This window comes from Pristiophorus japonicus, chromosome 16 (assembly GCF_044704955.1).
Source record: "Pristiophorus japonicus isolate sPriJap1 chromosome 16, sPriJap1.hap1, whole genome shotgun sequence".
NCBI lineage: Eukaryota > Metazoa > Chordata > Chondrichthyes > Pristiophoridae > Pristiophorus > Pristiophorus japonicus.
This window is the reverse complement of record NC_091992.1, coordinates 22,494,459-22,520,167: the sequence shown is the minus strand read 5'-3', so window position 1 is coordinate 22,520,167 and position 25,709 is coordinate 22,494,459. Positions and strand designations below refer to the sequence as shown.

The window sequence follows — 25,709 nt, the reverse complement described above, 5'->3', positions numbered from 1 at the left end:
CTTGCATGTTAACAAAGTTTACTCACCCGGATGAGAATTACTTTTTGCTCTAACTTCTCCAATATTCTGGAAAGTGGTTAAAAAGAGCCAAGTGGGATGGCAGTAGATTAGAGCCAGAAACACGGTTGTCCCGATGGCACAGTTTGGGTTTTTGATGATTGGACTCGGCTAACATAGGTCAAACTAAAACTGTCCCTAAAACTGTTACTGTATTGTACATGACAAAAAAGTGTTTACAGATAATCCAGGATGAATTGTACAACTTCTCTGTAAACCATTCATAGCTGAAAACAAAGAATGTTCTAGAAATGATTAAAAGCAGCAAACATGCTCTCTGGAGTGTTGCAAAACCATTTGCATCCATGATTAACATGAAGGCTTTTTTGCCATTTAATTAATTTACTGCCACAGTAATGTATTTGAATCATGAAAACATTTGTACAAACAGCATGTACAAACTAATGTAAACATTTCCAGCACATTACATTTTCTCTCAAAACAAGAACAGAGACAGCAATTAAAAATAAAAGAACAGAGTACTGTGTTCTTCATTGCAAAGGACTTTTTGTGTATATTCAGCGTTAAGTGAATGATAATTATGTAAAATCCACTTGTCTAATGTATTATGCTGCCCAAAATATCCAGCATATTTTCTATTGAATATTATCCTCTTTACTAAGTACTCCTACTGAAAGCCATTTACATGTTTGTATTTTCCCATGGATTTATCCTGTTTACAAGAAACACAAATAGTTAGATGTAATGAATAAAAATAGAGAATAGTTAGAGAAGCGTTGTCATAAATGTATTTTGTTTTGTACTGGAATCTCGACTTTTTTTTTAACAACATCAGAGGTTGCGGTAGAAACATGTGTATACAATCTGCCAGTCTGAGTTTTTAATTGTTTGGAGAAATTGTTGTGCTGAAAGGAGGGATTACATATAGTGGTGGGAATGTTAGTCAACCCATGCATACAATTAGTCAGTGGATTTAATGAGGGATGGCACAAAATGCTTGCAATCAAATTAACCTCAAGCTGAATTCTTAATTTAATCAATTTGATGCCATAAATATACCCTTTGCAATGTTTTTATTCTCAAAACTGTTTCTATCTGATAATATAAAATCAGCTTTCCTGAGGACAAAGGTTGTTTTGTTCTAAATTGTTAAAATTGACTCTGACCATGACCTCCCTCTACAACCCCACAGATATAATCAGAGCCATGAAAACACCAGGGTTACAATTGAGCACACTATAGAGCTCCTCAAATAAAGGTGCAGGTGTCTCAACAGGTCTGGGAGGTCACTACAATATGCTGCACAATATAGTGGTAAGCTGCATCTGCACAACCTTGCATTATCCTATTTTTGTGGTACCTCTGCTTTTGGTATTCACAAAACTTTGTCACTCTGCCTTTTCCTATACACTTCCATTGCACATCGTAAGTTGAATAGATAGGTGGCTAAGATTCAGCCCAGATATTTTCAGGAGGCCCTCATCTGGCAACATTCCTTTTATCCCTCCACCTCCCACCCCATCACATCCTTCACCACCAATCACAAGGACACAGTGGACCACCTCCCTTTCTCATCCCGAACACACTCACCTTTTCCTTTGCGGTCCTCTTACCAGATACTAACAGCATTCTCTTACATAGTAGCACTTGCAGAATCAGAATCCCATCTTGGGACACCTGAAGGGGGTAACAAGATCTTTTAAAGCAGAGGGGCTTTGTGTGAGTTTTCAGGGGAGGAGGAAGAGCCAGGCACCAGAATAGCTGTGCTTTTAACTCATTTCTGGCATCTCTGACTGCAAAACATTGAGGTTGCCATGTATGTACATGCTGTTTGGAGCCACCAGATGGTGTCATTGTTGGAGGCCACTGAGCAGCACGCACATGGTGCTGCTCGGGTATAAAAGACCAGCCATTTTGTGAGTCAGTCACTTTGGAACTAAATAAAGCACAGGCAAGGTCGTACCTTGCTTAGTTAAACAGTACTCAGTTTGAATCTTTATTGAGTACATAACAGAGGTGGCCCTCCTGTTCTGTTCCTTCCTCACCTTCACCCTGGCATTCCTCATCTGTGAAGGCTGCTGTTGCTATGTCTCCTCAAAATGCATCCTTCTCTGGATGGCAAGGCTGTGCAGGATGTGGCTCACCACTATATTGTGCAACATATTGTAGGAAACTCCCAGACCTGTTGAGATACCTTTATCTGAGGAGCTCTATAATGTGCTTAATTATAACCCTGGTGTTTCCATGGCTCTAATTATATTTGTGGGGTTGTAGAGCGGTGTCATGAGCCATGCACGTGGAAGGTATTCCTTTTTCCCCAGCAGCCATCCTGTCATGTTCCTTGAAGGGTCAAATATTGGGGGGCGGGGGGTGGAGAAAGTTGAGTGTCACAGGGTGAAAGCATTGTGATAGCCGCCTGGAAACATTACACAAACTTGCATTATCCTGTTTTTGTGATCAGAGACGAGCTTCACATTAATTGAGTGATAACCCTTCTTATTTACAAAGGCTGGTCTAATGCCCTGAGATTAACATGTGTGCAGTGTATCATGCCCTGGATGCGAAGGAAGCCAGCCACTGCTGCAAATTTGATGAAGGGTCGTCGACCCAATTCATTAACTTTGTTTTTCTCTCCACAGATGCTGCCTGACCCGCTGAGATTTCCAGCATTCTGTGTTTTTATTTCAGATTCCAGCATCCGCAGTATTTTGCTTTTATATACACTGCTGCAAATCCCTTGGCTCTCTCCTGTCGATTATTGACCTCAGTGAGGAAAGTGATTTACTGGTTAAGAACATAAGAATTAGGAGCAGGAGTATGCCATACGGCCCCTCGAGCCTGCTCCACCATTCAATAAGATCATGGTCGATTTTTGACCTCAACATCTTCCTGCTCGATCCCCATATCCCTTGATTGCCCGAGAGTCCAAAGATCTATCTGTCTCAGCCTTGAACGCATTCAACAATTCAGCATCCACGGCCCTTTGGGGCAGAAAATTCACAACCCTCTGAGTGAAGAAATTTCTCCTCATCTCAGTCTTAAATGGCCAATCCTTTATACTGAAACTATGCCCTCTAGTTCTAGACTCTCCAGCCAGGGGAAACAACCTCTTAGCACCTACCCTGCCAATCCTCCTCAGAATCTCAGATGTTTCAATGAGATCACCTCTCATTCATCTAAACTCCAGAGAGTATAGGCCCAATCAATGCAATCTTGTCTCATAGGACAACCTTCTCATCCTAGTAACAAATCTAGTGAACCTTTGTTGCACCACCTTTAAGGCAAGTATATCCTTCCTCAGATAAGGAGACCAAAACTGTGCAAAGTACTCCAGAACTTTAAAAAAAATCTCACCAAATGTGGTCTCACCAAAGCCCTGTACAATTGTCACAAGACTTCCTTACTCTTGTATTCCAACCCCCTTGCAATAAAGGCCAACATGCCACTTGCCTTCCTAACTGCATGCTGTATCTGCATACTAGCTCTGTGTTTCCTGTACAAGGACACCTAAATCTTTCTGAATGCCAACATTTAATAGTTTCTCACCATTAAAAAAATACCCTGTTTTTCGATTCTTCCTACCAAAGTAAATAACCTCACATTTCCCCACGTTATACTCCCATCTGTTACTGTATTTCCCACTCACTTAACCTGTCTATATCCCTTTGCGCATGCTCTTTGTGTCCTTCTCACAGCTTACTTTCCCACCTAGCTTTGTATTGTCAGCCAGCTTGGATACATTACACTCGCTCTCCTCATCTAAGTCATTAATACGAATTGTGAATAGCTGAGGCCCAAGCACTGATCCTTGCGGCACCCCACTAGTTACAGCCTGCCAACCTGAAAATGTGTGAGCAAATAATCTCAGAACAAAGCAATCTGGAAGCTGGAAAAGTACCTGGCAATACAGCCACAATGGCGCACAGATCCCTAGGATCCAATTACTTGAAGTTGAGTGACCCTTTAAATAGTGCTTCTTGGGGAGAATCCCATTAGCTTTTACGAGAGGATTGGGCGCTGGATGGGACTTTTGTTATTGCGTGGGGTCCTAAATGACATCATGGTACTTCAGCTGCATGCTTTCATGAGGACCCCGGGCAGGCTTGATTGATTATTTTTTAAAGTGTATGGTTAATTGGTGGTCAGCGGGAAAGAAATTGGAATGGGACGATAAATATTCATCCAGACTGGGTGTGTTGCAATCACCCCTATACTGCCACAATGAGTATGGCGAATAAAAGTGTTTTGTATGTAAATCTGTAAATACCAGAAGGCTTATCCCCTGGAGTCCCAAGGAATCCCACAATCCCTTCGGAGCACCTGTATATAAGGCGGCCTCACAGGCTGGAGAGGCACTCTGTAATAAAGGACTACGGTCACACCTTACTTTGAGCTTGCAGTATCCACTCTGACTCTTTATTCAAGACATAACAACTGGCGACGAGATACAGATGACGAACCCCACCGCAACAATGCAGAGAACCGTGGGCATCCTGGAGAAATTTTCGGAGGGAGATGATTGGGAAATCTTCGTGGAGCGACTCGACCAATACTTCGTGGCCAACGAGCTGGAAGGAGTAGCGAATGCTGCCAAACAAAGAGTGATCCTCCTCACTGTTTGTGGGGCACCAACATATGGCCTCATGAAAAACCTACTAGCTCCAGCGAAGTCGTATGATGAGTTGTGCACACTGGTCCGGGAGCATCTAAACCTGAAGGAAAGCATTCTGATGGCAAGGTATTGATTCTACACATACAAGAGGTTGAAGGCCAGGAAGTGGCGAGCTACGTCACTGAGCTAAGGCGCCTTGCAGGACATTGCGAATTTGAAGGACACTTGGAGCACATGCTCAGGGACTTCTTTGTACTTGGCATTGGCCATGAAGTAATATTTCACAAACTTTTGACTGTAGAGACCCCAACCTTGAGTAAAGCCATAGCGATAGTCCAGGCATCTATCGCCACCAGTGACAATACCAAACAAATTTCTCAGCACACTCGTGCTGCTGCAAGATGTGTGAACAAAGTAACGTTTTCGAATCGAAATGTACATGGCAGGACTTGCACGCCTGCAGCTGCATGCCCGCAGATGACTCAGAGTCCACCATCAAGAGTGGTGAATACAAGGCCATTAACACTTTGTTGGCGCTGCAGGGATGATCATCCTTTCCATTCATACCACTTCAAAGGATACGTTTGCAAGGGCTGTGGAACAATGGGACACCTCCAACGCGTGTGCAGGCGAGCTGCAAACCCTGCTAATACTGCAAACCACCATGTTGCAGAAGAGAACAGATCCACGGTGGATCACGACAAACCAGAGCCTCAGACCAAGGAGGCAATAAGTATATGGGGTATACACATTTACCACAAAGTATCCCCCAATAATGCTGAAGGTTGAATTAAATGGACTCCCAAGCCAGTCCATAATGAGCAAAAAGACTTTTGATAAATTGTGGTGCAGCAAGGCTTCAAGGCCAGTCCTGACTCCCATTCGCACTAAACTGAGAACGTATACAAAGGAACTGATTCCCGTAATTGCCAGTGCTACCGTAAAGGTCTCTTACGATGGAGCGGTGCACGATTTACCACTCTGGGTGGTACCGGGCGATGGCCCCATGCTGTTCAGCAGGAGCTGGCTGGGAAAGATAAGCTGGAACTGGGACGACGTCCGACTGCTTTCATCCGTCGACGACCCCTCATGTGCCCAGGTCCCAAGCAAGTTCCCCTTGCTGTTCGAACCAGGCATCGGGAAGTTCCAAGAAGCAAAAGTGCAGATCCATTTGATTTCGGGGGTGCGACCCATCCATCACAAGGCGAGAGCGGTACCGTATATGATGAGAGAGAGGGTGGAGATCGAGCTGGACAGGCTGCAACGAGACGGCGTCATTTCGCCGATCGAATTCAATGAGTGGGCCAGTCCGATTGTTCCAGTCCTCAAGGAAGACAGCACAGTCAGAATCTGTGGTGATTACAAAGTAACTATCAATCGTTTCTCACTGCAGGATCAATACCTGCTAACAAAGGCAGATGACCTATTTGCGACGCTGGCGGCAGGAAAAATATTCATGAAGCTGGACTTGACCTCGGCCTACATGATGCAGGAGCTGGAAGAATCATCGAAAGGCCTCGCTTGCATCAACACGCACAAAGGTCTCTTCAATTACAACAGATGTCCATTTGGGATTCGATCGGCCACGGCGATATTCCAGAGGAACATGGAAAGCTTGCTGAAGTCAGTCCCACACACCGTGATCTTCCAGGACGACATCTTGGTTACAGGTCGGGACACCGTCGAGTATCTGCAGAACCTGGAGAAGGTTCTTAGTCGGCTTAAATGTGTGGGGCTCAGGCTAAAACACTCAAAGTGCATTTTCCTAGCGCCCGAAGTGGACTTCCTGGGGAGAAAAATCGTGGCGGATGGTATCAGGCCCACCGATTCGAAAATGGAGGCAATCAAGAACGCACCGAGACCACAGAACGTGACGGAGCTGTGGTCGTTTCTAGGACTCCTGAACTATTTTGTTAACTTCTTACTGGGTTTTAGCACATTGTTAGAACCCCTGCAGTCTTTACTGCGTAAGGGAGATGAATGGGTATGGGGTAAAAGCCAAGAAAATGCTTTTGAGAAAGCTAGGAAACTGTTCAAACAAATTGCTTGTGTTATACGATCTATGTAAGTGTTTGGTACTAGCATGTGATGCGCCTCGTACAGGGTCGGGTGTGTATTGCAGTAAGCTAATGAATTTGGGAAATTGCAACTAGTTGCTTATGCATCCAGAAGTCTGTCTAAGGCTGAGAGGACCTACTGTATGATCGAAAAAGAAGCATTAGCGTGTGTTTACGGGGTAAAGAAACTGCATCAATATCTGCTCGGGCTCAAATTTGAATTGGAAACCGACCATAAGTCGCTTATATCCCTCTATTAAAGTAAGGGGATAAATACGAATGCATCGACCCGCATCCAGAGATGGGCGCTCATGTCCGCATACAACTATGCCATCCACCACAGGCCAAGCGCAGAAAACTGTGCCGATGCTCTCAGTAGGCTGCCATTGCCCATCACAGGGGCGGAGATTTAGTTATGGTAATGGAAGCATTCGAGAATGAGCAATCAGCTGTTACCACCCGACAGATTAGAACCTGGACGAGCCAGGACCCCTTAATAAAAAACTGTGTGCTCCACGGGAGTTGGTCTAGTGTCCTGTTAGAGATGCAGGAAGAAATAAAGCCGTACCAGCGGTGCAAAGATGAAATGTCTATATAGGCAGACTGCCTCCTATGGGGTAATCGGGTAGTGGGGCCAAAAATGGGCAGGGACACCTTCATTAGTGATCTCCACAGCACCCACCCAGGCATCGTAATGATGAAAGCGATAGCCAGATTCCACGTGTGGTGGTCCGGTATCGATGCAGACTTGGAGTCCTGCATGCACAAATGTAATACATGTTCCCAGTTAAGCAATGCATCCAGGGAGGCGCCACTAAGTTTATGGTCCTGACCCTCCAAACCGTGGTCTAGGGTTCATATTGACTATGCAGGCCCATTCTTGGAAAAATGTTCTTAGTGATTGTAGATGCGTACTCCAAATGGATTGAATGTGTGATAATGTCGGCAAGCACATCCGCTGCCACCATTGAAAGCCTACGGGCCATGTTTGCCACTCACGGCCTGCCTGATGTCCTTGTAAGTGACAATGGGCCGTGCTTTACCAGTGCCGAATTCAAGGCGTTCATGACCCGCAATGGGGTCAAACATGTCACGTCTGCCCCGTTTAAACCAGCATCCAACCGTCAGGCAGAACGAGCAGTTCAAACAATCAAGCAGAGCTTGAAAAGGGTAACTGAAGGCTCACTGCAGACTCGCTTATCCCGAGTCCTGCTTAGTTACTGCACAAGACCCCACTCGCTCACTGGGGTTCCTCCCGCTGAACTGCTCATGAAAAGGGCACTTAAGACAAGGCTCTCGTTAGTCCACCCTGAGCTACACGAACAGGTAGAGAGCAGGCGGCTTCAACAGAATACATATCATGATCGCGCAAATGTGTCACGTGAAATTGAAATAAATGACCCTGTATTTGTGTTGAACTATGGCCAAGGTCCCAAGTGGCTTGCTGGAACTGTGTTGGCCAAAGAGGGGAGTGGGGTGTTTGTGGTCAAACTCGCGAATGGACTCACCTGCAGGAAACACTTGGACCAAACCAAACTCAGATTTACTGACTATCCAGAACAACCCACAATAGACTTTACCTTTTTCGACCCTCCAACACACACACAAGTGGCAACCAACCCAGCGGTTGACCACGAAGCAGAACCCATCACCCGCAGCAACCCAGCAAGACTCACCACTCACAGCAGCCCAGCAAGGCCAACTGCGCAGCAGCCCAGCGAAGGCCCAACAAATGACTCACCAACACCAACATTTGCACCGAGATGATCAACCAGGGAAAGGAAGGCCCCAGATCGACTCAAATTGTAAATAGTTACACTATTGACTTGGGGGGGGGGGGGGGGTGTTGTTATGTATGTAAACCTGTAAATACCACCAGAGGGCTTATCCCCTGGAGTCCCAAGGGATCCCACAATCCCCTGGGAGCACCTGTATATAAGGAGACCTCACAGGCTGGAGAGGCACTCTGAGATCTGTAATAAAGGACTACGGTCACACCTTACTTTGAGCTTGCAGTATCTAGTCTGACTCTTTATTCAAGACATAACAAAAAGCATCTAGTAATTTCTCTGTTTTTGTTATTTCTGTTTCCTTCTCTGGAATTATCACTAATAACTTAATACTTTCTTGAACCATCTCCAGCTTTTGCAGAAGAGTAATAGTATAATTGCACACTTAGATTGCCTCAATTAAAGCATAGATACTTTGGCCCATGAGTCAAGCTACTACTTTGACTCTCTCCACCTTGTTTAATCTCTTAAAGGAAGTGAATAATCACTAAGTAAGTTTGTAAAAAAAAAAGGTTCTGATATTTCTGACTATAGTCATTTAAACACACATGATGATAAGAATTTTAAAATCAAGGTATTGGTGGACAATGTTTCCCCTAATAAAAGTGCAAACTATTACAGATACTGAAAATCTGAAATAAAAACAAAGTGCTGGAAATACTCAGCAGGACAGGCAGCAGCTGTGGAGGAAGAGAGTTGACATTGCAGGTCGATGACCCATTTCCAACACTTTCTGTTTTTATTTCAATGTTCCCCCTATTTATTTTTGGGTGCGCGGTCCCTTTAACGTGCTGCTCGGGACCTCCAGACAGCTGCACAGCTTGACGAGCACAGTGGTGATGGGTGAATGGGAGTTGCTGTGTGTTAGGATATGTACAGCAGAGCTTTGGATGAGCTCAAGTTCATTGAGCATGGAAGGTGAGAGGCTGGCCAGGAAAACATTGGAATAGTCGAGTACGGCAAATAACACACAAGTGTAATGTTACGCATGTTGTAGGACCAACACTGTATACGCTCTAATTTCTTAAAGTTTATTAGAGACATAGGACTAGACTTTCCCTTCATTTTTGGTGGTTTTCTCGGTGGTACAGCTCTTTTTCAGTGAAAAACCGCCCGGCGAAAGTTTCCTCTTTTTTTTAAAAAAAAGAGTTCCGCCGACATTTTGAAAATACCGCAGGGGAGCAAATCGCCCATATACATCTGTGTGCACCGCCGAGAAAACCGCCAGGATCCAAGTTTTGCCTCAATGGGGACCCGTACATACCGCCGAGGAAACGAAAAGCTGCCGCAAACAGAGTGGTAGATGAGTACCCTGCAAAGAAAGGTGAGTTCAAGGTTTTTTATAATTATTTTAAAAATTCTCTAACGACGATTACGTTAAAAAGGGTCTGGAGAATGTTTTCTAACTTTTTACTTTTTGTTTAATTGAAAAAATATTTTTTGAGTTTTCCCCCCTCCCTCGACCCAACCGCAGCCTTGGTCTAAATTTTGAGTACTTACCGTCCATTCCGGTAAGAACCGCCCATTTTACCTAGTTTCGCCTTAAACCGCCGAGAATCTTCGTGTAAGATTCATTTTCTTACTGGGCAGCATTTTTTCCCTTTTTTTATGGAATTTTTCACCAGCGTTATTTGAAGAATCTTAGCGGTCTTTCTGGGCGGCAATCGGGCAGTGGGGGGCTTTAGGTAAAGTCTAGCCCATAGAGTACAAAAGCAAGGAAGTTATGATGAACTTTTATAAAACACTGGTTCGGCCTCAACTGGAGTATTGTGTCCAATTCTGGGCACCGCAATTTAAGAAAGATGTGAAGGCTTTAGAGAGGGTGCAGAAAAGATTTACAAGAATGATTCCAGGAATGAGGAATTACACTTACGTGGATAGACTGGAGAAGCTGGGGTTGTTCTCCTTAGAGAAGATTGAGAGGAGATTTAATAGAGGTGTTCAAAATTATGAGTGGTTAAGACAGTAGATAGAAACTGTTCCCATTGGTAGAAGGGTCGAGAACCAGAGGACATAGATTTAAGGTGATTGGCAGAAGAACCAAAGGCAACATGAGGAAAAATCTTTTTACGCGGGGAGTGGTTATGATCTGGAATGCACTGCCTGAAAGGGTGGTGGAGGCAGATTCAATCATGGCTTTCAGAAGGGAATTGGATAAGTCCCTGAAGGACAAAAAATTGCAGGGCTACGAGAAAAGGGCGGGGCAGTGTACTAGCTGAAGTACTCTTGTAGAGAGCTGGCACGGGCTCGACGGGCCGAATGGCCTCCTTTGTTGTAATGATTCTATGATTTTATTTATTTTCTTCCTTTCCTAGTTTCTTTTAAGAGCGTGGTTGTGAGGTTCCTTCTTGAACTGCTGCAGCCTGGGGCGCGGGCGGAGGGGGAGAGGGTGAACGTGGTGCAGGTTTAAAGGCGGTGGGTGTGGACTACCATGATCCAGGCCTAACAAAGGGCGGGAGAACTTTATCCATCTTCCCATCTCGATCATGTTCTTGCTCTCAGCCCTCCACCCCCACCGCCCGGCTTCTTTAAACCTGGATCACATTCTTCCCTCCTCCACTGTTCTCACTGTACTACCCCACCCCCCAAAAAAGTTCCTGACCTTCTTTCTCAGAGTTCCTGACCTTCTCCCCTCTCTCTGAGCTCCTCCCTCTCTGAGCTCCTTCTCTGATTTCTCTCTCCCCCTCAGATCGCTCTCTCTCCCCCTCCGATCTTCTCTCTCTCCCCCTCCGATTCTCCCTCCCCCTCTGATCTCCTCTCTCTGCCCCCCTTCGATCCTGACTCTCTCTCTCTCTCTTTCTCCCCCCCCCCTTCGATCCCTTCTCCTCCTCACCGCCCCTACCCCCGGCCATCAGCCTGATCCCCTGACATTCTCCAAATGGAGCAGAGGATAGCAGGCCCAAGGGCGTTGGTGCTGCACATGCGTGACCGGATTGAGTGTGCATGTGTGGTACCAAACAGATAGCATGCGCAGAGACAGTCAAAAATGCTTTGCAAATAATCACTCCATGAAAAAAGAGGCTTCCAGCCTCATAAATATTGAAATGAAAATTCCGCCTCCAGGGTGTGGGTTGGCTGGCCCCCCCCGTCCCACTTCCCGTCATGCCTCTGTTAAAACCAGAAGTGGGCGGGTTCAGGTTGGGAATCCAATTTAACTACCCCACGGTCCAAATTCACTTTTCTTTAGGTTAAAATTCCCCCCTGGATGTTTGGTTGGCAGGAGTAACTAGTGGTGTGCTCCAGGGATCTGTGTTGGAACTTCACTTGTTCTTTGTCTGCATCGAAGATTTGAGCATCGAGGAACTATCAAATTTTGCTGATGATACCAAGCTATGGGGCATGGCAAACTATGAGGAAGAATGCAGGAGGTCAGAGATAGATTGAGTAGTGGGCAGAATTGGAACAAATGCATACATATGATAGAAAGAAAGATAGAGAATTAAAGAGATATCAGGAAGCCTGGATTTATACTGCATTCCTTGCAAATACAATGGGGCTGAAATTGTCCCCCCGATGAGGCCTACGGCCGCCTGAAAGCAGCAGCTGCGGGGCAGCGCAGAATGGCTATCGACTCTCTGCGGAGGGGCCATCATTTTGCCAATTGCCCTACCTCAGGGTTCGAGCGGTGTCTGGGGCCACTCGGCCTGTTTTGCCACCATAGTGTGCATGCGCGCCAACCTCTTTCCAACTGGCGGAGACCCACTCGCGAAATTGCCCCTTTCCACAATTGCCCCGTGGGAGCAGCCCTGGAGCCGGTCGGTGCCCCCGACAGCTTTTACTGTCGGTACACACTCCGTAGCATGGCGGCCCGTCCGCCCTTAAAGGGGAGGGCGCACTGCTGCAACCGCCATGTTAATTTTTTTTGTCGGCCGACTGCCAGATTGATCAGTCAATTATGCCCCTGGGTTCGGCTGGGCCGCCAACAGGCAGCCTGGTACCCCCTCTTGGGTGCCGGGCCACTGCCCCAGCCGAAACCCTCCCTGGTGGCCCAGTGGACCTAACTTGAAAGTATGCAGAGATCGCAGCGGTTCTCCCCTTTAACTGAAGGGGAGAGACGTCGTGATGCATCAGCGATGCGCTGACATTATCAATGTGGCGCAAGTGACTGGTCCGGGCGTACCCGACCGGAATATCTCACCGACGCAAAAAAAAAATTCAGAGTCCTGAATTTCTCCAGTCTCTGCGCCCCATAGCCTGGGCCGGAGAAAAACTTTCAAATCCAGTCGGTCTGCCCCGTTTGGGGCGAGGCTCAATTGTGGCCTCAAAATGTGTCAACAGCCTCTTGGAGGGGTTTCATATTTAGTGATCTTGGTAGTCTCCTGAGTTATACTGCCAATTTGCATGGACATCCTAAGATGTTAACCTTGGCTTAGTGGTAGCGCTCTCAAAGATTGTGGGTTCAAGCCCCTCTCTAGAGGCTTGAGCATAATATCTAGGTAACTACTTTAGTGTAGCACTGAAGGAGTGTTGCACTATTGGAGGTTCCATCTTTCAGAGGATTTGTTAAACAGAGGCCATCTTCCCTCTCAGGTGCTGATAAGAGATGCAATGGCACCATTCAAAAAAAGTATCAGAATTCTCTTGAAATCCTGATCAACATTTATCCCTTAACCAGCATCACTAAAACAGATTATCTGCTCATTAATCTCATTGATGTGTGGGGCCTTGCTCTGCACTAATTGGCTGCCGCATTTCCCTACATTACCACAGTGACTGCACTTCAAAGTTTGGTTGTGAAGTGCTTTGGAGCATCCTAATGTTGTGAAACTTGCAATAGAAATGTGAGTTTCTTTCATCTTGAGATGTAAAATGATCCCTCAGATTGATTTTCATTCAAGGCTACACCTGCAGATGGACTCTAATGTCCCTATTTTGATCAGCTCTCCTTTTGATTGAAATATGTTAATTAGGCTATAATGAATGTGTTTGTGAATTAAAGCAATTTCTGTCTTATTTATTACATTAATAGTTTCCAGCAAAAACTTTTCTAAGACCATTGTGTAGGGAGTAGACCACCATAATGCTTCAAACTATACAATTTCTTTATTGTATGGTTTCATACGATTTTAAAGCAAAATTAATTGTGACAGTTCCTTTGTCCCTCTGGGGAAAAAAGAACAATATACAAAACCAAGATATCACCAGTGAAATTACATATCCGTATTCATAAGCCAGCTGCACTAGAAATCATCTCATGCTTTTGAAAGCTTAAGTTCATAAGAACTTGCGGACTCGTGTCATTTACTCAGAGATTATTCACAGAGCCAAGCTGTTTATTTGAGAGCAGGTAATTGCTTCATATGTAAGTTAGATATCAAGAACATGTGAAACCCACCGAATGACCAGAAATCTACTGTTCACCCGTCCTATCCATATGAATGGTAAAATAGATTAATAACATGATTGCCTGCCTATTAGGAAAGAACCTTTTTGATCTGATGTGCCAAAGCATGCTTTTTGGAATCATACAAGTTCTGATTGTTTTCCTTATATCTCCTGTTCCCTGCTTCCCTACCTGTTTTCACATTGTTGCAGTGAGAAGAGGTCCGCGGAGTTGCATGCCCACATTATATTCATCAGAAAGTCAATTAAAAGAATCTAGTTGGAACTGCTACTACTTGTGTAAGTCAAAATTTTACTGGTGCGTTGGATCTTATGCAGGCAACACAGCTGTTCTGACTCTGCTTCCAGTTGAAATAAATGGAAGGAAAATGAGGCAGGTTATGTTAACCTCTGTACAATCCAATGCCAGATTTCCCCTTTCTGTACTCTGCCCAGCTTAACATCCAGGCAGTAAAGTTCAAATACGACCCCCATGTTTCTCCAAATTGGTAGATACGTGGTGAGTCACATAAGTTACAAGTCACTAAATTCTAATGTTTTGTTAACAAAAAAACATGTTGAAATGCAAGTTCCTGTAGATTGACAACTTACAGATAAGTGCTATTAACCGTTCGTTTCATCAAGACTCCTGAATGACAACAACCATGCTGTGTGATAAAATTAACAAACTGTGGCCAGCTAGTTGAAGTTACAATTTTATTATCTCTGTAAGACAGTAGAGATTACTTTTATTGGTAAAAGGAATGACATGAGTTACAAATATTGAAAGTAATGGAAATGAAAAAGAGACAAAAACTGAATGTTGTGGTATGTGTGCGAGGTTTGCTAAAGATGTCTGCATCCCTGAGTAAGATACAGCGGAGAGTCATCCACACTGCAGGAGGTCATCCATTCCCCATTTTCCCAAAATCATATTCAGGGCCACAAAAAAAAAGTATTCATAATGCACTCTGAAGATAGAGAGCTGAGAAACATAAACTGGACTAAAACTAGATGTCATTGTTTTTTAATGGCTCTAGGATAATTGAGATTTGTTGTTAGCAAAAGGAAATAATGTCATGGACATTAAAATTACATTATAATTTAAAAACGCGAAGTGATGATATACAACAATACTTCAGATGTATCAATGTTACTGGAAAGGTGATTTTTAATTTCTGTGGGCCTGATATGAAAACAATAAAATTATTCCCATGGCTGTCCAGAAGCATGTTTTATTTTAGTGTACAAACTCGAAGCAGCCCCTTTTGTACCACTGCTGGTCCTTCACACGGCGCATGGACTGAATCAAAGGCTGTTGAGCACCCCATTCATTCCAATGCTTGTATGGTCCACACTCGAGCACATATTGATAACCTCTGTAGCCTGGGTATTCGTAGCCAACCCATCTAAAAAGTACAAAAGGACAACAAAACAGATTAAAGGGCAAGTCTTCCATTATATTACTGAGCAAATACAGTGAATACCTCTGCTTCTTGTACAGATCAGATAAAATATAACCACTCATTGCTAGTGTATCAGTTGTGTATATATACATATATTCTGTAAACTATGCTTAGTGTCGGAAAGGAATTGATTTTGAACCAGGAAAAATTGTTGGTGATAGAAAAACCAGTATTGACCAGTATTGATATAGCTCGCTCTCAAATTAGTGCAACTGCATAAACTGCATTTTCTGTACAAACGGTGCATGTTTCCTGTACAAATGGTGTACAGCTTTCATATAATATACATGTAATACCAAAAAAGGACACACAAACTATTAAGATTTACATGGGATCTACTGATATACAATAGCTATTGGTTGGTAAAGATTGATACTGACAGTGGCTGTGAAAAAGACTATGCACCAGTTGGATGGGAACTTTGTGAAGGTGGAAAAGCAACAGCAACAGGAAGTATAAAAACATTCCCTGTTTATTAAAACAAGTAAAAATCTTTGTGAAAAATTACTTTTCTTTATCAAAATAGACTAAATGGATTAAAGAAAAAAATATGAACCTTTACAATGTTATAAATGTTGTACTTATGACCTATTGCATAACTTGTAGAGACTATTCTACATAGTTTTCCTGCTTAAATTAACTTTTGACCTTTTAGAAAATGGTCATCATCAAACCATAAGATAATCTGCTTTCTTATCAAGTATTGGAATTTTTTTTTAAACTTTGGAAGTGAAGCGTATTAATATCAGCATTAATTCTCAAGCATCCATTCTCTATAAAGTTCAGATATTCTAGACACAGTGCCATGAGTCCTCTCTCACACAAACTCCTGTACCCCACCACCTTGTCCTTAAAAAGTCCTCACCTTCATTCTCACATCCTTCCAGGTCTTACTTTACCTTATCGTAGTGATCTTCTGTAGTCATATGTCCCAGTCTGCAACCTCCATTCTGGGTTGCTGCTCAGCTACTAGTCCCTTCACTCCCATCTTCAGAGGCAGATCGTTCAGCCACTATGAATGGCTGCTCTTTTGAATTTTTCCCCGAAATCCAACTTGGCTTGCAACTTCTCTCCCTTCCTTCAAAAATATACTTGGCCATGCCTTTGTTTCCTTCCCACATCCTTCCCTGTTTTGCATTGTCCTTTTCCCCCTAGAACAGTGTTCTGAGCTAATCTTCTACACGAGGGTCCCGTATAAATGCAAGTTGCATAAAACGAATACGGACATGATTTATTTTAGATACTAAAGGTATTTTAGTTTTTGTTCGAATTTGCCAAAGGGGAGATCCAATTTTAAAAATGTGTTCTATGAGGAAAAGTCTGTTACTTACGTTCCACCAATGACTTTAATACTGGCAACTCTATCCTGGAAACCATAGGCCCACAGGCTGGGAATGTCCTCATCGCAGATCTCCATTTTTCTTCCGTCAAAGTTGGCACATTCATGAAGACAAATTTTATGGTCCTGGCCATCCTGTAATGATATGGCAGTTTTAAGAATTCTCAGTAATTTCATAGTACAAAAAAAGTATATTTTTTTCTGGCTTTATTTAAAGTATATTTTAAACATTATAATGTTGTGATCACTAATCCCTAGATGTTCTCCCACGCCTACACCTTTTGGGCTAGAAATTCGGCGACTTTGTGACCGGGTCTTTGGCGATATTTCACCATATTTGGCAAAAAACCGGTCGGCGGGAACTTCAGGCACCGTTTTGCGGTGGCGCTTTCCACGTACCGCTGGGGAGAGGAGCGCCGCCATGCAAGACCCGAAATAGCATTTTCGCCAAAAATTTGTCTCTCTTCGCACCCGTATTCTGCGCCCAGAATACTGACAGAGAAAAACCTGTCGTTACAGCCCTGCCAGCAGCGGTAAGTATGAAGATCTGCAAAAAGGTAAGTTAAAGTTTTTATTTTTTAAATTCTTTTTCAGCGATTTAGAAAGTAAGGGTTTAGTGAATTTTTTTTTTTTCCAATATTTTTTGTGGTGTTTTTCCCTCCTCTCAAGGCCTCTCTCACAGCGCTATTGGCCTCAGACTAAAGTTGCCGATATTCGCAGTTTGCACTGCAAATCCTCATGTAATGCCGATTTTTACTGCTGCGTAAATTAAAGGTTGAATATCCAGCCTATCGGCAGTAGTGAAACGAAAATGTTTTTTTTTCAAAAAATACTGTTTTTGCTGAATTTCAAGTCCTTTATCTGTTTCGGTTCATTACCCATTACTAACAGTGCTTCCTCCCTTGTCAGGCTTCTTACATATTGGGTCCGAAAGAAGTCTTGTATACATTGTAAAAACTCCATCCCGTCTCTCCTTTCACTCCATCTCCCTGCCAGTTTATTTAGCAATAATTGAAATCCCCCATGATTATGATTCTGTGCTTTTTACTATTTCATACATTTGCCTACATATTTCTCCCTCCACTTCCTTTTCACTATTTGGTTGTTTGAAGTATACCCCAAATAGCGTAACCAATCTCTTCCTATCCTTCATCTCAATCCATTTGGATTCTGTTTCTATAGGGCCCAACTTTGGTGGACCGCCCAATTCTCAGCAGTCTCGCGGTGGTCAGTCGATCTTCACCACCCGATACCGCTGGGGCGGAGTGCTAACAACATTGGTCCGGGCGGTCCTGAGCGGTGCGTCAGCGGAGTATGATGGACGGTCTGCTCCAGCGGTGCAGCGTAAGTTGCCTGGGACTCGGGACTCTTCGGGTCCCGAGTTCTGCACATGCGCGCTCTTCCATCGACCTCAGCCCCCGTGCCCCACCCACCCCCCTCCCCCCCGATCCGAGAAAAGCAGTCCGGAGGCCAGAGACTGCTGACGTCGGATCGCAATAAGTGTCTCCAGGTACGTTTAGATTTTTAATTGTTTTGTGCAGTGTTTTTATTTATAATACTTATATTGTTATTTATTTATTTATCCGTTTTTCAGGGGGGTGTAGGGGGGGGGGGGACTAGATCTCTGGTGGGGAGGATTAGATCTCTCTGGGGATGGGATTCAATCTCTGGGGGAAGGGGAGGACTATATCTTTGGGGGGGGTGGGGGAGAGAAATAGATCGCTGGGGGAGGAATAGATCGCTGGGGGAGGAGGAACATTGTAGTTTACATTCCGCCGACTTAACATTGGCATAAAACCACCTTTTTTCAGACGGTGTGCAGCTCCGGTGGTCTGTTGACAGTATGCAACCAATGTTGGACTTTTGGCTGGTCTGTAGGGTGCTTCGTGTGGGTGGACAGTATGCATACCGCTCGGCGGTATGTCGCTGATGAATTTCCCGCCAGGCGGTCTGTAGGTATTTTTTGATCAATTTTGCGATTTTGGGCAGTATGTCAGCAGACCGCGGCGGTATGTCCACCAATTTCAGCCCCGAACTCTTTCTTTGTTATGTCCTTTCTTGCTACTGTCATATTATTTTTGATTAATACAGCTACCCCACCACCCCTTTCTCTTTCCCTATCATGTCTAAATACAATGGGGCAGAAATTCCGGCCTCCGGGGTCCGTACTGTGTGTACACAGACCCGGGAAGGCATCGCTGGAGCTTGACAGATCTTCCATATCTCGACAGCCAGGACATTTGGAAGGGTAAGATTGCGGTATTTACCCATATCTTGCCCAGCAAATGTCCTGAAAACTCTTGCGCCTGATAAAAGCAGGCGCATAGCCTACTTTTACAGGCGTAAGAGTTTTAAAACACACTTAAAACATAATAAAATTTTAAAAACACATTTTATTTTTAAAAACTCTGCCCACTATGTTAAATTTATTTTAAAGCATAATTTTAAAAACTTTTTTTTTAAATTGAAAAAATATTTTTTTTGAATAATACATAAATAACTTTAATTTAAATTAATGTTAAATATGTAGTGTATTTTTTATTAATGTTTTGTGTGGCTGGGGGGGGGTTCTCATTCATAATAATGGGAACTATAAATAACGGCGATCCCATTATTATGAATGAGAACATACTTTACCTGATTGGCTGCTCATGGCCATGTGATTGCAGCTCCAGCCCTGCGCACGTCCTGACGTGCACGCGCTCCGACGTGCAATCAGTGGAGGCCTCAGGACCGGGAACTCGCATGGGTGCAGCAGGAACAGGTTGCCGTGCATCTTTTTAAAGTTTTTTACTTGATCACCCGTGGGAAGCAGCCAACCTGGATTTCTGGGCCATTATAACCTGTAATATTTAACTGCCAATCCGGTCCTGTCTGCAGCCATTTCCATTATTCCTATTAGATCTATTTCCTCACTTCTAATTATTGTCTCCAATTCCCTGGTTTTGTTGCTGATGCTCTGTACATTGTTGTACAAGTAATTTAATGTGCACTTATTTTTCATTACCCCTGCTTTTTGTTACCGTTACCTCTTTTTGTACTCTGACTTTTGCTCTCATTCCTCTTTTTCTTATCTTTAGGTTACTATTATATCCACCTGAACCCTCCCTCTCCGTTTACTAGTTTAAAATCCTTTCCAAGTCCTATTTTTCCTTTCTCCGAGAACCTTGGTCACAGCCCGGTTCAGATGCAGCCCATCCTAGCGCTACACCTTTTTTATGTCTCTGTACTGGTGCCAATGTGTCATGAAACTGGAACCCCTCCTTGCCACACCACCCTTTCAGCCCTGCATTTACGTTCCTGATCAGATTGTCCCCGTGACAATTAGTACACCGGAGATTACCACCCTCGAAGACCTGCTTTTTAATTCTACAAGACAAAAGTTATATGTTATACTATATTATAATTTTTAAAATTTTTTTCAGGAATTGTATGATGATCCATTTCAAATAGAAAAATGTTATTTAAAAATAAAATTATGCTCATTGTTTATGCAATAAGTTCATTTCAAATTCATTCATATCTCATGGTCTAAAATTCACTGCAGAAGTACAATATCAGGTCTTGCAGTAAATCTCTGCTTACCATTTTGACAGGTCTGAAAGACATGATACAGTCAGTGCGATAGCTATTGGACCAGGAGTCCCAACGAGGATATTCTCCCTTCTCCAACATGAACATCTCACCACAGAAGTTCTGCTGTTCATAACCCACCCACCTGAAAAACAAATGATTGCAACAAAATCAGGTTTGCCCTTTGCACATGCTAAAATAAAACTAATTTAATTCTTTAAAAAGCAGGATACTGCTTTGTAAAATATTTTGCAATTTAAAAGTTTCACCTGGCAAAATTGGAAGTATGCAACTTGTCATTGGTTATTAAGAATACAGCAGTTTGGACAATGACATTTTAAAACAGTTTCAAAATGCGTGAAGATTCCATCTATGAAACACCTATATTTATATCTTCAACTTTGAATATCTTCATCATTTCATGGGATGGTTTTTGTTTTGCATAATGAGTTCATGATTACAACAAAAACTTGCATTTATATAGCACCTTTAATGTAGAAAAACATCCTAAAGCGCTTCATAGAGCATTATCAAACAAAATTTGACATTGAGCCACATATGCAACTATTAGGATAGGTTTTAAGGAGCATCTTAAAGGAGGAAAGAGAGCTAAAGAGGTGGAGAGGTTTAGGGAGGGAGTTCCAGAGCTTAGAGGCTAGGCAGCTGAAGGCACGGTCGCAAATGGTAGAGCAATTAAAATTGGGGACGCGCAAGAGGCCAGAATTGGAGGAGCACAGAAATCTCAGAGCTTTGTAGGGCTGGAGACGGTTACAGAGATAGGGAGGGGCGAAATCGTGGAGGGATTTGAAAACAAGGATGAGAATTTTAAAATCAAGGCAGTGCTGGACTGGGATTCAATGTAGGTTAATAAGCATAGGGGTGATGGGTGAATAGGACTTGGTGTGAGTTAGGATATGGGCAGCAGAGTTTTGGATGAACTCCAGTTTATGGAGGGTGGATAATAGTTTGCAGGCTAGTATTGGAACAGTCACATCTAGAGGTAACAAAGGCATGAATGAGGGTTTCAGCAGCAGTTGAGTTGAACAGAGACGGGCAATGTTAGAGGTGGAAGTAGAGGGTCTTGGGGACGGAGAGGGCATGTAGTCAGAAACTCATCTCAGGATCAAATACGCAGTGAGTGGGGCGGGAGGGCTTCCCTTACACTCTATGCAAGGGGAGAATAAGCAGACCCTGTCTTCCTTAAGCTCTGTGTAGGGGGAATACGCAGACCCCGGCCTCCTTATACTCTATGTTGGTGGAGAGGGGGTGGAAGGGGGGCGTCGGTGGGAGGCGTGGGGGGAGATATGAACGTGTTTGATACAGCCTCAGACAGTGGCCAGGAAGAAGGATGGAGTCATTGGCTAGGAAATGGAGTTTGTGGTGGGGACTGAAGACAGTGCTTTTGGTCTTCCCAATATTTAGTTGGGAGGAAATTTCTGCTCATCCGGTACTGGATCTCAGACAAGCAGTGAGACAAATCAGGATCAGTGGAGGGTTCGAGAGAGGTGGTAGTGAGGTAGAGCTGGGTGTTGTTTTAATGAGGTCGTAACCACTTCTGAAATGTCGCAAAGTCTTTAGGATATAAGAAATAGGAGCTGGAGCAGATCATTCAGCCCATAGCGCCTGCTCCATCATTCAATAAGGTCATGGCTGAACATCTACATTAACTACACTTTCCCGCCCTATCCCCATATCCCTGGATTGCCTTAGTGCCCAAAAATCCGTTGATCTCAGTCTTGAATATACTCATCGACTGAGCATCCACAGCTCTATGGGCTAGAGAATTCCAAAGATTCACAACCCTTTGAGTGAATGTCATAAAGCACTTAAGATTTGTTCCACAAAGTTAAAGCAGAACTATATAATTTTATTACTATGGCACAAATATCCTGCTGGCACCCAATGGCTAGTCTAAAATAACCACAGTATGGTTGCACATGGCTCCTGCTCCCTCTGCAACCACTGTAAAAAGAATGACTTGCATTTATATAGCATCTTTCATGACCACCGGATGTCCCAAAGCGCTTTACAGCAACTGAAGTGTAGTCACTGTTGTAATGTAGTATAAATCAAGAAACCAGTAGTAGGACATAACATATTCAATTCTCAGTATTACTCATGTTTATTTATGTGTAACTCTCTCCCTTTACGTTCAATGAAAATTTAAGGATCTCATCTTCAAAATTACAAAACATCATAATAATTAAGTATAAGAAGTATGTTGTACACTCCTTATTTGAGGATCACCATTCTGTGACACACAGTTACACTTGCAGCTGTACACGTCACACATCGGATGGAGCTTCATGAGCTCCAGAAGCTGTAGATCCCCGTACATATAGCAGCACAAATGCACTCTAAAGGAAATGTGTATCGTCCTGGCTTATTATTGACTGACTATATATGGGCTCAGTCACAAGTAATCAGGACACCAAAAAAAAAACTAGTTTAGCATATTGCCACTCTAAAAGTCTCATCATGAGAAAAGTTAGCACACAGCTGCACTCCAGAACACATGATTAGACTATTATAGAAAGCACTTACGGGCCACATTCAACACGGATGGACCCCACTCTATTGAATCCCCGATCGCAGATGTTTCTACACTCTGTGTTGATGTCCACCCTGCGACCTTGGAAGTTTTCACACTCATAGATGATAATCTAAGAACAAAAGAGGCAAGAATGAACCTCAATCACCATGATACAATTGAAGCATTGACGGTGAATTGCAATTCACAGACTTAAAACCTAACTTTGTATCATTAGTTCAAATAAGCATACCATATACAGCAACCATAATGGTTCACTGGGTAAATGACTGCTTTGTATGGCATTGAGCCAGACAGAGCAGGAAGGTCTCACATTCAACCTCTATGGTGTGCTCAGTTGGCGGAGATCTCCGTCCTTGGGCAAGGGAGTAGAAAGAAATTATCCAGGGTTCCCACTCCTGGTGGTTATCTAATGATTGCTCCTGGAAAGTGCGCATGTGTGGACATCATTGAGGACAGGATTGGTCCCGTCTGCAAAGCACTTCATGGTGAATTAGCCTACTGATGCTCGCTGTCTCAGCTCACCAATGAAGAATGATCACTTGAGCACTATACTATTGGGTTGCTCTTTCTGAACAATCATAACTCAAGGAATGAGAGGGAATAAAAAAATATCGAGGATATTATATTTCACCCTGTACCCTTTTCAAACTGTTAGTATTATTTGCAGGAAAATGCAAGTCTGCTAAAATTATCCTAGGCAAATGAATACTGCAATGTTTCCTGAGTAAAACAAAATAAGTACAATATAGAGTACTTCACTATAATAATGTTTAATGATTACAAGACTCCATTGTGCATGCCATGTAGACTCAGTCAATAAGTGGACTGGCACTGGGTCACACCTGAAGCCAACTTTCTCTTCACCACCCACAAGTTAGTTCACGTTAAGATGCTTCTATAACGAGGAACGGCAGTAAATGCTCATTTGCACTAATCTGCACTCTGTACCTACACTAATATTAATAATAGAGTATTAATAACATTTAAATCGAAACACACCAATACACCTACCCTGTTACTGCGAAGACCTGAAGCAGAATGGCTTCCAATGCTACCCTGAGTTCCACTGTGAGACATTGTGGCCACTGCTAAAATAATAATCAAGATATTACAAATTTATTTGATTTGGATGCTAAATACATTTCATACATTAACTTGTTTTTTCCCCTAATTTCCATATTTTATGAAGTTTTTACACCAGATGATACGTTTAACCCTTTGAAAGTATTCCAATGGCTCACCTAAAAACAGCTCAGTCTTTTGCCAGACAAGAAAAAATATGGAAAGTGATGTTTAAACCTCAGCTCATCCTATTTATATACCCAATGGATTTGCTTGTTGCCTTTTTTTTTCTTTTGAACCAGGTTAGATCATAAAGGGGTAAACAAAACAAAACTGCATTGCACTGAAGCAGCAGAAGCTGACAGCAGCTCTTTGCTTTGTTTCTCTTTGCCACATCACACAGATCAGCAAAAACTACAGTCTACAGTAGACGCAAGTGTAGCCGAAAACAAAGAGCTGACCTGGTAGACAGCTTTGTACGGCTTTTGTTTCATTTATGCTGCAAGTGTCATCAAAAGTTTTCCGTTTAGCAAGAACACAAGTCGATCCTTTGGAGAGCATGTATTGTTCAAACTAACAAATTATAGACTGCATCACTTTCTGTGCCTTAATTATTTAAAATCTGCAACCAATGTTTTAAATGTGGAAGTGGTAATGATATCAATCCTGCATCCCTGGTCAGAGCTGGATTAAGAATTCCTGGGGGCCTGAACACAAACATTTCGGACCCCTTTCACATAGCACCCGCCCCCAATCCATTAAAACATACACGTGAACTGCAACAGCAAGTATCAGTATTTATATTGTAACGAAATCAGCCAACGTGCCTCACTCCCTCCCCCGCGCCTTGACAGTATTTTTAAAGGCGAGAATATTTTGATCCAGCGGTTGCATGCTGTTTTTCTGTGTCTGGTGAGTTTTACCAGAAGCCCCATCTTTGGTTGGGACCCCTGGGCCTGTGCTTTAATCCAGCCCTGTCCCCGGTTGACCCCTCACTGGGTTACAATTTACAATTCCACTAGTATCAGTTTCTCTCTCGCATTTTTCTCCCCCTCCAAACGGTCAAGATTTATAAGTGTGGTATGACCCTTATCACCAAATCATACATTGGTTTCTACCTCTACTCCTCTGGCACATTCTCCCCCTTTGAGCACCTCATCTTATTCCACCACTTTTGCCTCTCCTTTAAAATCCTTATTCAAGTATCACACTGAGTTTCCTCTCTCAGCCTCTGCACTAAGCAACTTCATCCTTGGTGATTTCGATTTCCAACTAAACTCGTCTTGCTCTCTCACTGACCTCCTGTACTTCCTTAAGCTCATCCTCCACATAAACTCTCCTCATATTCATAGCCACCCTCTCAACCTTGCCATTGCACATGGTTTCTCTACTCCCATCATCGCAATCACAGAGAAGGCCATCTATGACCACTTCCTTGAATCCCTCACCACTCACATCCTCTTTCTGCACCCGCCTCAGGAAAAAATTCTCCTCCAAGTCACTTGCATCTGCACTTTCAAATTCCCAACTCTCTACCCTTTGGTCCTCCATTTGCCACGATACTTCTGCAGTTAATCTGCTGAACCACTTCTTCACCTCTACCTTTTATGCCCTTGTCCCCTTGCTCTTTCCCAGCCTGATGGTTTCTCCATTTTCCCTCCCTTAAGTCCAAGGGGCGCAGTCTTGAGCATACCCCGATGCACAATTAGTTTAACTATCCATCGCCAGATCTGACTGGACCACATCAAGCACTTTAAGGCTTTGCTCTCCTCTGCCAAAACCACTTATTATTCCAGGATCATCCTGAAAAACAAAGATAACCCCCACTTCATTTCTCCACTATTAACCGTCTCTTTAAACCCTCTTCTACCTCACCTCCAATAATAAGTATGAGGAGTTCTTAGACTTTTTAGTCA

The 25,709-nt window shown here is 43.4% G+C and overlaps 2 protein-coding genes across 8 annotated transcripts in view; one reads left to right on the top strand and one right to left on the bottom strand.

The window, feature by feature from the left end:
- Positions 1 to 25,709, top strand: part of LOC139226390 (beta-crystallin A1) — a 77,670-nt gene that overhangs the window by 29,085 nt on the left and 22,876 nt on the right. For 5 of the 7 annotated variants that reach the window (XM_070857128.1, XM_070857130.1, XM_070857129.1 and 2 more), the window contains one exon: positions 20,201 to 20,352. The exons of 1 other annotated variant lie outside the window; for it this stretch is intronic. The gene's annotated coding sequence lies outside the window, so the exon portion shown is untranslated. Of the gene's footprint in view, positions 1 to 14,013; positions 14,100 to 20,200; positions 20,353 to 25,709 lie in introns of those variants that run through there. One more of the 7 variants, XM_070857131.1, reaches the window with a different exon arrangement.
- On the bottom strand, positions 15,040 to 23,808 carry crybb1l3 (crystallin, beta B1, like 3). Its single transcript, XM_070857134.1, has 5 exons — positions 23,743 to 23,808; positions 22,722 to 22,840; positions 20,190 to 20,322; positions 16,597 to 16,739; positions 15,040 to 15,208 (listed from the first exon to the last, which is right to left on the bottom strand). The coding sequence occupies exons 1-5, from the start codon at positions 23,806 to 23,808 to the stop codon at positions 15,040 to 15,042; spliced, it is 630 nt and encodes a 209-aa protein (XP_070713235.1).

What these genes read in the sequence shown, in the direction of transcription:
- crybb1l3 (XM_070857134.1), bottom strand. Translation starts at nt 23,808, where the DNA reads ATGTCTCACAGTGGAACTCAGGGTAGCATTGGAAGCCATTCTGCTTCA. An exon ending in ATCCGTGTTGAATGTGGCCC is followed by an intron (nt 20,323 to 22,721) that starts GTAAGTGCTTTC and finishes TTTGTTTTTCAG; the next exon opens with GTGGGTGGGTTATGAACAGC. An exon ending in ATTAAAGTCATTGGTGGAAC is followed by an intron (nt 15,209 to 16,596) that starts GTAAGTAACAGA and finishes TGTACTTTTTAG; the next exon opens with ATGGGTTGGCTACGAATACC.